The sequence below is a fragment of the Chionomys nivalis genome, chromosome 4, assembly GCF_950005125.1.
Source record: "Chionomys nivalis chromosome 4, mChiNiv1.1, whole genome shotgun sequence".
Classification (NCBI taxonomy): Eukaryota; Metazoa; Chordata; class Mammalia; order Rodentia; family Cricetidae; genus Chionomys; species Chionomys nivalis.
In genome coordinates, this window is record NC_080089.1 from 26,944,267 (window position 1) to 26,957,232 (window position 12,966).

The 12,966-nt window shown below is 44.0% G+C and overlaps 1 protein-coding gene across 1 annotated transcript; it reads left to right on the top strand.

The window, feature by feature from the left end:
* The first annotated feature begins 8,174 nt into the window (after nt 1-8,174).
* Spata19 (spermatogenesis associated 19) lies at nt 8,175-12,648 on the top strand. The gene is made up of 7 exons (XM_057768900.1): nt 8,175-8,252; nt 8,420-8,476; nt 8,967-9,059; nt 9,167-9,258; nt 11,345-11,422; nt 11,793-11,860; nt 12,519-12,648. Exons 1-6 carry the CDS (start codon nt 8,175-8,177, stop codon nt 11,857-11,859), a joined length of 465 nt encoding a protein of 154 aa, XP_057624883.1. The 3' UTR covers nt 11,860; nt 12,519-12,648.
* Nucleotides 12,649-12,966: the final 318 nt, after the last annotated feature.

Sequence of the window (12,966 nt, forward strand, 5' to 3'; positions counted from 1 at the left end):
TCAATGTGTGCTGGCTTAGCTTTCCCAGGTCCCGGGCGTACAGCCACGGTCACTGAGTCATACGTGCACCAGCCCTATTGTGTCTGGAAGGCGCTGCTTCTTGGTGCTTTAAACCACCTCTGGCACTATTGCATATCTGTGTATCCCTTCCTCTGCAAAGATCCCTGGGCACGGGTGGGAAGGGTGTGATACAAATGTCTCAGTTACGGCTGAGCGCTCCGCGGTCTTTTATTTTCTGCACATTGACCAACTGGGAGGAGTTATCTCTGTGTTAACTGCCAGTTGCCATCGACTGCAGAAAGAAGCTTCTTGGGTGACACTTGAAAGATGTTCTGGTGCTATGACAGCCACAGCAATAAGTCACCAGCAGTCATTTCTCAGTACTATGTCCATTTAGCTGAATAAATGGTATTGGCTTCTTTCCTAGGGCCCGTGACCAGTTTAACTACAGATTCTTGGCCCTGTTAACGGTCTCAGATTTGCATTTCATTTCATGGAGCAGGCTTTAGATCCAATCAGACAGTGGTTGGTTATTCCTATAACCTTCATGCCTCTGTTGTACCAGTGGGCATGTCTTATCAGGCCAGTAGTTGTAACTTGTGGAGCTCACAGCTAAGGTTGGGGCAACAATATAAAATCTTCCATCACTATTAACACTACCTGGCATGTATGAAACTTTCAGGTGCCCATTTCCTCTTCTCCGTGCCTGGATTTGATCTGGTTCGAACCTGTGCAGGTCATGTATATGCTGTCACAGTGTCTGGGAGGTCATCTATTCATTAGTCCTGTTGTGTCTAGAAGACAATGTTTCCTTGGAATCATCCATCACCTTGGGCTCTTTCAGTCTTTCCAGCTTCTCTTTAGCACAGACCGCTGACCTCAGGAGTAAGGTTTTGATAGAGACTTCCCCTTTAAGACGGAACACGTTAAAGTCCCTCATTCACTGCGAATTATCTAATGGAAGTCTCTGTGTTCCATCCACCGCAAGAAGAAGCTCTGATGAGGGTGTGTGATGCATTCATCTGTGAGTACAGCAATGGGTCATTAGGAGTCACTTTATCGCTATGTTCTTTCAGTAGGATTAACAGTAGTAGGTTTTCCTCTAGCGCCAGGCTCTTCACTACTTTAGCAGTGCTAGATATGGGTTTCCTCTAGAGGGTCTTGAATCCAATAAAAAAAGAGTAATTGGTTATTCCCCTAACATGTGCCAATATTGCACCAGTATGTCTTATGGGTAGATCACTTTTATAGGTCGCAGGGTTTGTAGCTGAGTGATACTGAAGACTACTTTTCTCCTCTAATAGTATGGAAATTGCCTTCCAGCACCATAAGCCCTCGTTAGTAGGGGTGAGGCTTCCAATTAAATACTAGCTTGATTTATCTATGTTCAATGACATAAGTGGTGTCTTCAACAATGAGGTCTCAGCATCTGGTTGTGGAGAGTAACCAATGGCCTCGGCAATAGCCTGTGTTGTTTTGGGGGTGGTGTCTGTGGGACTTCTTTACTCAATGGCTCAGCAAGATGGAATACATTTCAGGCACTGGATGTTCACCTCTCCACCACTCCAGGTTGCTCTGGTAGGCCCGGAACTTGATAGGTAGACCAAGCTGATGTGCTTGCCTCTGCCTTCCCAGTGCTGGGATTAAGGGTATATGCTATACTAATGTAATATGTGCTGGTACTTTTTGAGAACCTCCCCTATGTGTCTACTTCTAAAATTAAACAATAGAACTCCCAAGAATCAGATGAAAGGTATCTACATAACAGTCCTCACTGAACATCATATTAATGCTGAAAACAATGCTTTTCTCTTAAAGCAGGAATAAGAAAGGTGTCCATTCTCTCTAGATCTATTTGATAATGTGTAGCTCTGGCAATCGGACAAGAAAAAGAGATAAAATCTATCAAGACTGGAAAAGGGGGAAGGAACATTATCTGTATGATCTGGTATGTAGAACATTCTAAAGAAAACCACTAAGAACATTTATATTGAGCTTAGAAAAGTTTCAGGATGCAAGATCATCCTAAAACTTAAATATTTACCAAGGGGCCTGGAAGACGGTTCAATGGACACAGCCCTTGCTACATGAGGAGCAGAGTTATCATAGCCAGAACCTCCCCCACCTAAAAAAAAATGTCTGGGTATGGGATCTGCTTATAATCCCAGCCCCGTGGAATGGAAAAGAAAGAGACGAAGCATCCTTAGGATGAGCTGGCTAGGTAGGGGTGATGGAGGAGTTACTTTTATTTAATAAAGAAACTGCCTAGGCCCACTTGATAGACCAACCCTTAGGTGGGTGGAGTAAACAAAAGAAAATGCTGGGAAAAAGAAACTGAGTGAGTGAATCGCCATGATTCTCCCACTCCAGACAGACACAGGTTAAGATCTTTCCTGGTAAGCCAGCTCATGGTGCTACACAAAATATTAGAAATGGGTTAGATCAATATGTAAGAGCTAGCCAATAAGAGGCTGGAACTAATGGGCCAAGCAGTGATTAAAAGAATATAGTTTCCGTGTAATTATTTTGGGGCATAAGCTAGCCAATGCGGGCGGCTGGGTGCTGGGGACACAGCCCCGCCGCTCTTATTACAACAGAGTGGCGCCCAACGTCATGTTCCCAAATACGGTTTATAAATGTTCTTTTACATTTAAAGGGGGATATGATATAGATATGAATAATTTGCATTGGTGTGGATTTTAAGGTCAATTTTGTTATATGTATATGCATATTTCTAATCTTGATTAAGGTATTGTGATTGTATAGTTCATTTAAAAATGTAATGTATATAGGTTGTTAATGGATAATCATCGATAATTGTCAAGCTTTTAGTCATGTTAGTTAGATTTTCTAGATGTACATAGATATATTTTACCTAGATAGGCATTCTTCATATCTTTCAAAGACTGCAAAATATGACATTTAATGTTTTAATAACTTAGGGCTTTTCATGATAATGAGACACGTCTGCTCCTGGCAGCACCAATCTACTTCAAGAGAAAGATGGGCACTGAAGAGGCTCCTTAAGGAGTTTAAAAGCCATTTGGGCAAAAAACTGCTCTTACATGGACTGATGCATAAACTGGACACAAAGAACCCACAGAGAAAAGACTGCTAAACTTGCTTAAAGGTGAGATGGTCTTTCGGGGTTCCTGACTCATGAAAGAGTCTGTGAGACATTCTACAGGACACAACAAAAAGTGACTAAACTGTCTTTAAAATTTCCTGCTTGATAAAAATGTCTGCTGGATACTATGGGCCTGTAGGCTAAAGATGGATGCCCCAACTGTACAGAGGAACTTTGAGTGACTGTCCAGACAGCGAAATGTCTCTGTCATTTCTAGAGTTTTGGATTTCTTGTTTACTTAGGTAATATTATATCCTTCTGGAGTCTTTGATGGAGTTAAAGAATGGATAAATAGTTATAGTTTTCCTTAGTTATGATAAGAGATAAAATAGATATAAATATTGTAACTGTAATTCTTGCTTGATAACCATTTTGTTATATGTAATTTTACTATGTTAAAGTTAAAGCCTTTCTTTTTTGTTTAAACAAAAAAAGGGGAAATGATGGAGGAGTTACTTTCATTTAATAAAGAAACTGCCTAGGCCCACTTGATAGACCAACCCTTAGGTGGGTGGAGCAAACAAAAGAAAATGCTGGGAAAAAGAAACTGAGTGAGTGAGTCGCCATGATTCTCCCACTCCAGACAGACACAGGTTAAGATCTTTCCTGGTAAGCCAGCTCATGGTGCTACACAAAATATTAGAAATGGGTTAGATCAATATGTAAGAGCTAGCCAATAAGAGGCTGGAACTAATGGGCCAAGCAGTGATTAAAAGAATATAGTTTCCGTGTAATTATTTCGGGGCATAAGCTAGCCAATGCGGGCGGCTGGGTGCTGGGGACACAGCCCCGCCGCTCTTATTACAACAGTAGGGGAGCTGAAATTCGAAAGCCATAGGTTCAGCGAGAGGCCCTGCCTCAGTCTATAAAGTGAGTGTGATTAAGGAAGATACACAGTGTCTACTTGGGAAAATCCACATGCAGGCATACACTTGAACACACATATATGCATGCACACCACACTCATACATGCATAAAAGGTCCACTATACTTTCTCGTGCACTAGCAATGAGAAATTCCAAAATGAAATGAAGAATTTGATTTGAGGTAGTATTAAAAAGAACTCTTAATAATAAAACAGTTCAAAACTTAAACCTGAAAGGCCACAGAACTTTGTTAAAAGAAATTAAGACCTAAATAACTAGAAAGACCCTCCATTTTCATAGGAGAAAGAATTAATATTATTGACACTGCAATATCTCCAAATTGGCAATCAGATTAAATAAAACCATTGATTACATGCCAGCAGGATTTTCTTTCTGTGGAAATTGATAGGCTAATCATAAAATTCATAAGGAAATTCACCCCAGTTAGTTGTGGTGTATAATTTTTAAATATGCTGTATAGTTTGCTATCTGTCATTAAGGATTTTATTTTTTGAGACAGTGTCTTGCTATATAGCTCAAGTTGGCATTGAACTCATGATCTTCCTGCCCCCCACCTCCTAAGTGCTCGTGTTTCAGGCATGTACCACCATACATGCTTTTTTTCCAAAACGGATTTTTCTGTTAATATTTTGAAAGGTTTCTTTCTTTTTATTGTCTTTGGCTTTGGTATCAAAGAAACGCTGACTTAAAAGAATAAGTTTTCAAAAAAGTTTGATAGTGTACACTGTAATGACAAAACCTTAAAAAGCTATAGTAATTAAGAGAATATGGCACTGAAGTAAGGAAATCAGGTCAATTAACAGTCTAGACTAAAATGTTAAATTTAGGGTTAATTGATTTTTGACAATGTTGCCAAGATTGTTCAATATAGAAAGGATGTTTTTTGCAATAAATAGTGGGAGACAGATGTATATCCATCCACAAAAATGAATTTGGACACTTTATACAAAGATGAACTCAAAATAGATCATATACATAAACATGGGACCTGTAATTCCCTGACTGTCTGAAAGAAAATAGGAATAAGTCTTCATGATCATAGCAATGACTTCACAAGCAACAAAAGTAAGAAAAAGTAAGTCGAACTTGATCAAATATCCAGAAAATTTCTGCTTTATATGACAGCAACCAAAAGGAAAAAGATAGTTCATCGAATGAAAATATTTGCTAATCGTTTATCTTATATTTGTATGAAGGATATGTAAGAAGCTTGCATCTATCAAATAAAAAGATAATCCAGTCATAAAATGGCCTAGTATTTGCGGAGACAAATCTCCAAAGAAGATGCACATGAGACTAAGGCACAGGAAAAGATAGTGACATTAATCATCCATGAGATACAAATCTAAACCATAACGAGATACTATTTCACACTCATTAGTGTGTCTGATATCAGAATGATGGATAATAATGACATTGGCAAAGAATGTGAAAAAAATCAGAACCCTCGTGTTTTGATTATGGGAAGGCAGAGGGACTCAGCCATTTAGAAATTAGCTTTAACAATCTTTCAACATGCTAAACACAAGGTTGCCATACAGTCCAGCAATTATGTGGAAATGCATGAGCCCAGGAGAACCAAGAACAGGTTTACAGAAAGCAGTGTGGACAATGTTCATGGTCACACCTTTCTTATTAACACATAAAAACAATCCCAGTGCCCATCAGCAAACAAAACGTAGCATATCTAGACATGATTATTTCCTTTTGCAAATATTCTTTGAAGGTTTATTTGTATCAACCCCAAATTTGAGATCATCTATCTGCTTGTCAGCCAGACAAGTTATAAACAAAATGCTGCATATCTGTATGAAGGAGCAAGGAGCAATACTCCACAGTGAAAGGGAAGGGTCTATGACGAAAGCTGCACTGTGAAAACCCAAGTCAGGGCCAGCCTGGTTTGCTTTCATTTGTATGGGAAACGAAGCAACAGAGCCAGGAAGCAGATAAGCCAGGCAGAGACCCCATCTGAGGCAGCAGAGGTGAGAAACTGTTGGGAGGACTGGCTGGACACCTGCTGGGTGAACAGGCATGTAAGGCTTTTCTTTCTTTCCCTTTTTGTTACATATATTTGCAGAATTTGCTAAATGGGTGTTTTGTATAATAATGAAAAGGCAAAGATGGGCTTGTCTGCTTGATTCTGACAGCATAAACACAGGATACATATCTTAGAAACTGTTGAAAAATTACTTCTGAAATGAGTTAGAAGAAGGCTGAAGGGATGGTAGAGGGGATAAAACTCTGAATCTTTTATATACTTTTGGGTTTTGAGTTATACTGATGCTTAATGTTTAAACAGTTATTTAAAGACTTATGAACACATAATTGTTATGGCACGTTAGTGGGTCCAGCGCTGCAGGCAAACCACTCCATCTGCTATTTTAAATATTTATTTTTTATTATTTTAAATCGTGTGTGTGTGTGTGTGTGTGTGTGTGTGTGAACGCATGAGTGTAGATACTGTCTTATTTAAGGTTGCTGTTATAAAACACTGTGACTGAAAGCAACTCATGGAGGAAATGATTTATTTCAGTTTACAGTTCCACATCATAGTCCGTCACCGAAGGAAATGAGGGGAGGAACTCAAGCAGGACAGAAACCTGGAGGCAGGAGCTGAAGCAGAGGCCATGGCAAATGCTGCTTACTGGCTTACTCGCTGTGGCTTGCTCAGCCGGCTTCCTTATAGCACCAAACACCACCTAGTGACACCATCCACAGTGCCATCTATGGGTCTTCCCTTAAGAAACAACACTCAAGAAGTTACCCCACCGGCTTGTCCATAGCTCAATCTGGTGTGTGTGTGTGTGTGTGTGTGTGTGTGTGGTGTGGGATTTTCTCAGTTGAGGTTTCTTCTTCTCAGTTAAGTTTATGTCAAGTTGACATACAATTAGCCAGCATGGTTGCCCTTCAAGACCAGAGGTGTTGGGTTCCCTCGAGGTGGAGTTACAGGTAGTTATGAGTGGCTGATGCAGGTGCTGGGAGCTGAAGTCCCTTGGAAGAGCAGCAAGTGCTCTTAATCTCTGAGCTGAGCTATCTTGCCAGCTCCACCCCGTACCTGCTGTTTTAGACTGTGGTCACGTGATTAGTGTTGATCCAAGGTTTTCTGGAACAGCTTTCCTCCCTCCCTCCCTCCCTCCCTCCCTCCCTCCCTCCCTCCCTCCCTCCCTCTCTCTCTCTCTCTCTCTCTCTCTCTTTCTTTTTCTTTTCTCGAGATAGGATTTCTCTTTAGCTTTGGAGCCTGTCCTGGAACTAGCTCTTGTAGACCAGGTTGCCTCGAACTCACAGAGATCCGCCTGCCTCTGCCTCCCAAGTGCTGGGATTAAAGGCGTGCGCCACCACCGCCTGGCTGGAACAGCTTTTCTTAAGCCAGTAACGGCTTCCTGGCTTCTCTGCTATGCTCTTCATCTTTGCTTTGGTAGCCATTCTGAGATTGGTGGATACACACAATTTCTGAGTACCCCATGGGACACAACTACTTTTGCACACCACACACCACATGCACTTTATGGTTCTGGGGATCAAACTTTAGTCCTCATGCTCGCAAAGCAAGTACTTTACTGACTGAACCATCTTCTCCTCAGGCCCTGGACTACTTTTTAATGGTTACTTGCATAGTGAGAACAGGCAAAAAAATTTAAAACTGTCTGTAATGAACATTTGCTTCTTTGTCTGGGCAGTTTGGGGAAACAATTTCATTTCCTCCTGCACATAAGAGAAGATTATGAAATAACCATGGCACTGGTCTGAATGTATATCTAAAGGGTTCAGATGCTTCAGTCATCATTTTTTCTTTTGATCTGTAACATATTTTTATTTCATTTTAAAATTTCACTTAGCTTTGCTTAAAATAGAGAGCCACCCTGAGACTTTCCGTCTATTTGCTAGGTATCCCCTTTGTATCTTGCCCGGGGATTTTACTGGGGATAGTTTATCCTCATCTCCTATGTTCCCCTCTTTTCTGAGATGTCATAAGGAAGAAGTCTTCAAACCCCTCTTTTCCATCTGCACTCTGACCCCGGAAGTTGAAAGAGGTCATTGTCACATCATCACTCTTCAACCAATCAGGGGGGCCTCCCTTCGACTACCTTCCTATTCCATAGAAGTTCTCAGGCAGCTTCAATGGAAGGAGGGAGCCAAGAAGGCCCTCTGTAAATCTCAAGATGATTATTACAACATGGATTGTGTACATCTTTACCCGGAAAAGTGTAGGGCTACCCTTCCCACCAAAGGCAAACTCGGTGAGTGGTGGTGGCGGTCACATGGAACTGGGACTCTCCATCTTCTCTCCGCTGAGGTTCTGGTGTGCTTCACAGACACCCCACAACATGTCACACTGGATAGCAGCAACGGTGGCGGGTGGGTCTCTAGGGTTTCTGAGGTCATCATCTTGACCAATTTGTTCCAGGACATTGAAGTTGTGGAAAGCGAAGCTGTATCTGTAGTGCAGCATTGGTTGAACAAAGTGAGTAAAATTCTTCTATGACTCAGTGCCTCTAGTTCTAGAGTGCAGTTATCACTAGGGGGCAGGCACCAGGGCTCCACTCTCTATGTATGGAGAAACTCAAGTTTGTGTCTAGAGTTGACTTTAATTCTTTCGAATGTCTGAGAGGATGTGGGTTTTTTTTGTCGGCATTGCTACTCACTGACTTATCAAACATCCTAGACGAGGGAATTCTACTCAAGGTGGTCCCCCAAGTACTTTGGGATAGGGCCGAGGCCTTAGGGGAGGTCCCAAAGGTTGGGGGGGGGGGCGGATAGCAATGGAGGAGCTTTGTGTAGAAGCTGGAGGAATGGAGCGAGAGTGGTGTTTGTGTGTGTGTGAGAGAGTGTGTGAGTGTGTGTGTGTGTTGCGATGGGAGGGGCATAGGGGAAGGAAGAAGAGAGGGGACCTGGAGAGCGATCAGATGGAGCCTGGCACTTTAAGAGGGAAACCATTCACCTTCACCTTCCAGACAGAAGAGGAGGCTTCTCGGAACATAAAGGAGAAGATGTCTTCCAATATCCCTCCCACTCATGGACACGACATACATGTGACCAGAGATTTGGTAACTGAGAGTTTGTGGGGAAGTGGAGGTGACAGTGTGTGGTGAGGGATTCCTTGTGGGTATCCACACTGTCTGGTAACCACACGTATTTAATCTCGATTTCCCAGGTGAAGCACCAACTCTCCAAGTCTGATATGTTAGCAGACCCTAATCAGGAAGTCCTGGAGGAGAGAACGAGGATCCAGTTTATAAGATGGAGGTACAGTACCCAGGGAGCAGGGCAGCCTCCTGAGCAGGCGCATTAGTTCTAGAGAAACCACCTCTGCTGGCAGAGAAATTCCTCAGTCATGCTTTGGCGGCTTACGGCAAGAGTCTTGCTGTCTGGAAGGTTTAGCTCCTTCGTACGTTTTTAAATGACCTCAGCAGCTGGGGAACTGGTCTTGCTCTCCATTTTCCTAAATGCTTCTGAATATGTTTCGGTTTCTTGTTATTTTTGCTCTTGAATTGTTCAGAAGTGGCAGCACTTGAAAGCGCCAAAAGAAAATAGCTCTTAAAACGCAAAAGCCAAAGCGCTCATCTGCGACTCTGCAGTGCGGAGAGTCTGCAGTGCAGAAGTCTCCCGGCACCCGGAGGCGAGAACTTTGTGACAAAGCTACGTTGTCACCTTCCTGCCACCTTGGTGCAGCCCGAGTCCTCACAAGCCTTACTTGGTCCCGAAGATGCTGTAACTCCAGGTGTGGGGCGCGGGTGGGGGTGGGGTGCCGAAGTCACCCCACGCCTCCTGCAGAGGCATCCCAGTTTTGATCCCTGAGTCCATGAGGGTTTGGACCAGATCATCACATCCTTCCTTCCTCGAGCTAGTCCATATGTGACCAAGGGGCTTGTTCTTTCCTCTGTCTCCTCTGGTCCTTGCTGTCCACCTTGCTCTTCTCTTGGGGAAACTGCGTTCCTGGGTTCGGGTATTAATGAGTTTACTTTGCCAGTGACAACGTATTGTAGAGTGTTTGAATATGTACTGGCTCTTCTAGGGAGGAACAACCAATGGTGGATTTCAGAGCCCCCAGAGAAGAGATTTTCTCTAGAAATGCATTGAGGTCCTCAGCATTACTGACTTCAATTCCAGCTTCTCCTTGCTTGAACTGGTCGGACTCTGGAGTTAGAAACTCCTTGGTTTGGACCAACCTCATCTTCTAATATTGCTTTAATCTTGGCTATACAATTAGTTTAAGATTTCCAAGTCAGGCGTGAAGCATCAGTTGTTTCTCTACGTGTTGTTTCTCCACTCTGAATTTTCAATGGAGATTGGAAGTGAGCACTGATTCTGAGGTTTTCTTCATAGTTCTGGTAGCAGGCGGTCAAGGTGACACCTTTGCATGAGGCAGCACTGGCTTTTCATTCTTTTAGTAGGTGTGCATGCATCAGCCTGTGCTTGCTAACTGGTCTGGAGAAGGAAAAAGAGCCAAGTACAGCCCCACATTCCATGGATGTACATGAAGCAGATAGTAGGGTGTGTGGAAGTTAGTGTTAGGGAAGCCTGGAGGAAGGTCTGAGGGCACAACTTGAGACCCAGGCTGCACATTTATTAGGCATCGCTGCCAATCTTCTCAGGAAGCTCAGAGTGGCTCTTTAATAGGGTACTATTATCTGATTAACAGGGAACTGAGGAGAAAAGGAGAGCCCATGTAGCCTGGGCATCCCAGTGCCGAGACTCCTGTTTTCGGAGGGTCCCTTTCCCCTTAGGTTGGGGACCGTTAGCCTTGCCTGCTTTATCTCCTATGGGCTCCAACTGGTTCCTCCTGGTAGGAGCCACAGTCACAATCACACCCCCATCTCTCTGTGGGCAGAGGGGGAGGCCAGAAAGAATTTGGGCCTCAACCACAAGGGCACCATAACCAAAGAAGTGGGTATTTTGTGGGCACTACGGGACACTGGAGGGGAGGAGTGGGAAATGGCATGAGAAAAGACAGGAAGCAGACTAGAGAAGGAAAGGCAATGCCAGTATAGAGAAAGAATGCAAACAGTGGCCTGTGTCATGGGACCAATCCTAAGAGTCTATAATGACACTAGAGAGGAATTTGGAGTGGGGAATGCAGCGCTTCAATTACCCTGCTGGCGGCCAGCTTCTCTTTCCCTGTATCCTTGGAGCCATAGGCTGTCTTCACCCAATGGCTGGGTGATTGGGAGGTCCTTTGTTATTTAAGAAACAGAAGAGTGGGGGTGGGTTCTAAGGCTCATGCATCTGGAGTCCCTGCTACTGTTCCCCTAGTCTCAATTTCAGTAGCCTTGCTAGACTCAACTGCTATGAAAAGCAGCTGAGGATCCCATGATACAATGGTGTTTTCCAGCCACACCCGTATCTTCCAAGTGCCAAGTGAAATGATAGAAGATGTCATGCAGGATCGCATAGATCAAGTGAGACAAAGGTAAGTTCTCGTGACGAATTGCCTTGTGTGCCTACCTGGGTACATGAGGGTGGAGATGACGTCAGCCAGCTGCCCATCCCAGTCATCTGGTGACTCTAATATGAGTTGGGGCATGACGTTCCAAGGGCTTCTTTCCTTTGTGGTCCACATCACGGTGGCCTTATCAACCTCCCATGGTACCCCCCTGCCATGACTCCAGGCTGAGGGGCTTCCTTCCTGGATTTCAGTTCTGAAGTTTACACACGATGATGGCTCAGGACTGTGCTTCCCACCCGGTCCATTCCCTGTGCCGCCGTTAAGGTATTAGGTCTAGGTAGGTTCTGATGGTAGGCTATTTTTCCATCTCGCTGTTCTCCTTTGCCCTCTGCAGCCTATCTCACCTCAGGTGTGACTCATATGATGACCCAAGCTTCAGAGTGTCTTGCTCAGAATGCTAAGGTGAGGAGACCCATAGGTAAGGGTCTGGGTGGCGAGGGCGGCTAGCCTTGGTATTGGAAGGGAGACCTAGCACGAAGAGCTTTTTGTTTTCCTGAGTGAGGAGTCTGCACTCAGAAGCAGTGAGGGCAGGGACAAGTAGATGTTGCTGTCCTAACTCTACTTTGAGATACAGGGTCTCAGTAGGAGTGAGGGCGTACAGAATTTGAACCTGATACCGGCAAGGGACTTTTGGCCATTCATCCGCTCCTTGGGCTTTGCACATCGCAGTTGGCCATAACTGAATGTTGTTCAGTTCTGGAAAGTGAAAGGCTGGAGGTGGAACCATTCCAATACAAGGAGCATGCCTGAAACAGTCACCGTGCCCTATCCAAGAGAGATGGCCCTGGTAGCTGCTGTGGGGGTGGGGTGAAAGACATGATTGACACATAGCTGGAAGCTACATGCTTAAAAAGCATCAGGAAATACAATGTTAGCATTTATTAAGTGCTCTCTGTATGCCAGATTCTGCACAGGACATGTTTCGTCCAGGGTTCTCATTGATCCAGACAACCATTATACAGAAAGTAGAAGACTTGTAAGTGAAGATGGGGGACAGACACTGGCTTCAACTGGCTGTACATTTTCATGAAGGCTCACTGAACGCATTTCTGATTTCTAGGTTGAAGACCGCCCAAATCCATTAACAGCCCATGTCCAAAGATGTCCACCTCATGTTTGACCTGAAGAGTGACCAGACTTGAGCAGAAAGACTATAGAGGTTGAGCCCTTGGTTACCACCATGATGACACTGGAATCTTCTTGCTGAAGTGTTAATAAAGAGACATCTTATCTACCAACCAGCCCTGATGTTGGTGTGGATGGTTTGCCGTTCATTCCTCTTTCTCTCCTTCCTTCCCTCCCTCACTCCTTCTGTTCCTCCCTCCCTCTCTCCCTCAATTATCCATGCATCCATCTGTGCATCCATCTATCCGTGCATTCATCCATGCATCCATGCATGCATCCATCCAATTTTAGGTGCCTTGCAGGCCTGGTGCTGGGGGCACATAGCTACCTGCTCTTCCGCTGCCATGTGTTGCAGGCAGTGCAGGAGATCCCAGCACTTTTGA

What these genes read in the sequence shown, in the direction of transcription:
- Spata19 (XM_057768900.1), top strand. Translation starts at nt 8,175, where the DNA reads ATGATTATTACAACATGGATTGTGTACATCTTTACCCGGAAAAGTGTA. An exon ending in TCCCACCAAAGGCAAACTCG is followed by an intron (nt 8,253 to 8,419) that starts GTGAGTGGTGGT and finishes AATTTGTTCCAG; the next exon opens with GACATTGAAGTTGTGGAAAG. An exon ending in TACATGTGACCAGAGATTTG is followed by an intron (nt 9,060 to 9,166) that starts GTAACTGAGAGT and finishes TCGATTTCCCAG; the next exon opens with GTGAAGCACCAACTCTCCAA.